Consider the following 1,661-nt stretch of genomic DNA (forward strand, 5'->3'; position numbering starts at 1 on the left):
TTAATTAAGGATTTTTTTAAAGTTAATAAATGATGCCACAAGGAGAGTAAACAATAATTATATGAAATGGAGGTGGATGCCACAAGATTGCGACATTTCAGCATAATGTTTTCTGATAATGCTTAGTCTCGCAAGCGAATTCCACTTGTAATTGATTATCTTTTACGTTTAAAGGAGAACCTTTTCTATTTCTACATGAACATTTAGGATGGGAGCTTTAAGAACACTGCATATGGAGCTTAATTCAATGCAAGTGCTCGACACCTAGGCACCGAAACATACACTGGTTGGTTTCGCATCACATGGGTGAGTAGATTTAGTGTCATTCTTTTCAGGTGTTGTCAAATGTCAAGAACCCTGGGTAAAGGAGAAAACATCACATTTGGTATTAATAACGCTTTATGATATTCGATTTACTTCCAAAGACAAGATGAAGATATGATTTTTTTTGTTATTTCCGAATTTCTATCGCTCGAACTTAGTTTGATTATAGAGAAAATAAAGGATGAAGATAAATTCAAAATTTAACATAAACTTCTAAGCTAAATACATTTATCAAACAATCTACAAGACTACAATTAATACGTACATACAAATAATTGTAATTCAGTCAAACTTTAACGACAACCTAACCGAAACCCTACCAAACAAACATTCAGAAATCAACGGTGGCGATTAAAAGAGAATCAAAGAATAATCAACACAAAATCCAGGCCCCCACCCCCCCACCTCCCTAATCCCTATCATCTATCATCTATGTTCCCTAACCTAAGGAAGTATATCAAAGAGAGGCTACTCATTTCCAGAGTTCAAATTTACAAATCTATAATCATTTACAACATTTAATGCATACAGTACAATTAATTCCAACCATCCCGCTGTGGAGACCATAATTGCTTATCTTGGACGTGTGCCGTCCAGCCGTCGATTACGGTGATCGGTGGGCCACCGCTGCCGCTTTTTCACACTCTTTAATTTGACCCACAAACAAACACACATCCAATCCATTTCCGTTTTCCGCCCACTCTTTCTCTTTCTTTAAAGCCACCCACTTTCAAGATTCACTTTCATGGCGTCTCCTCGTGAGGGACACTACAGGGGTGTAAGGAAGCGGCCGTGGGGCCGTTACGCGGCGGAGATACGTGACCCGTGGAAGAAATCTCGTGTCTGGTTAGGCACTTTCAATACGCCGGAGGAAGCCGCCATGGCTTACGACGGTGCTGCACGCTCCCTTCGTGGCCCTAAAGCCAAGACAAACTTTCCCATGCCGCCGCCGCCGTCACCAGTACCACCGACACCGTCGTTGTCTCTAAACCTCATGACTAACTTCCCGGCTGAACAGCACGGCCGGTTGGTTCCTCCGCAGCCTGCCAGACATGTGGTCGGTGGTGGGGAGTTTAAGTTCCTTCGTACTAGTGTCCTCAAAGACTTCCGCCATGCTGGTGGGTGCTGCACCTCCGCCGGAGGCTCCGGTGAGTTCTCGTTGGCAGATGGTTCTGACGTCAAAACGGTGGGAGTTCTGGGGCTAGTAAGACGTGGATTGGGTATAGATTTGAATGAGCCTCCGCCCATTTGGCTATGAAATGATTTGGAGCAGACAATAGACGATGTTTTTCTTGTGTTGCTTCTTGTTCGTTAAATAATCGTTCATTTTATGTTGA

The 1,661-nt window shown here is 42.9% G+C and overlaps 1 protein-coding gene across 1 annotated transcript; it reads left to right on the plus strand.

Annotated features, from left to right (window-relative positions):
- The first annotated feature begins 934 nt into the window (after positions 1-934).
- Positions 935-1,661, plus strand: LOC145042051 (Integrase-type DNA-binding superfamily protein). The gene has a single exon (XM_078990408.1). The coding sequence runs from the start codon at positions 1,070-1,072 to the stop codon at positions 1,580-1,582; it is 513 nt and encodes a 170-aa protein (XP_078846534.1). The 5' UTR covers positions 935-1,069; the 3' UTR covers positions 1,583-1,661.

Source organism: Lactuca saligna, chromosome 4 (genome assembly GCF_052625555.1).
Source record: "Lactuca saligna cultivar CGN05327 chromosome 4, ASM5262555v1, whole genome shotgun sequence".
Taxonomy (NCBI): Eukaryota; Viridiplantae; Streptophyta; class Magnoliopsida; order Asterales; family Asteraceae; genus Lactuca; species Lactuca saligna.

What these genes read in the sequence shown, in the direction of transcription:
- LOC145042051 (XM_078990408.1), top strand. Translation starts at nt 1,070, where the DNA reads ATGGCGTCTCCTCGTGAGGGACACTACAGGGGTGTAAGGAAGCGGCCG.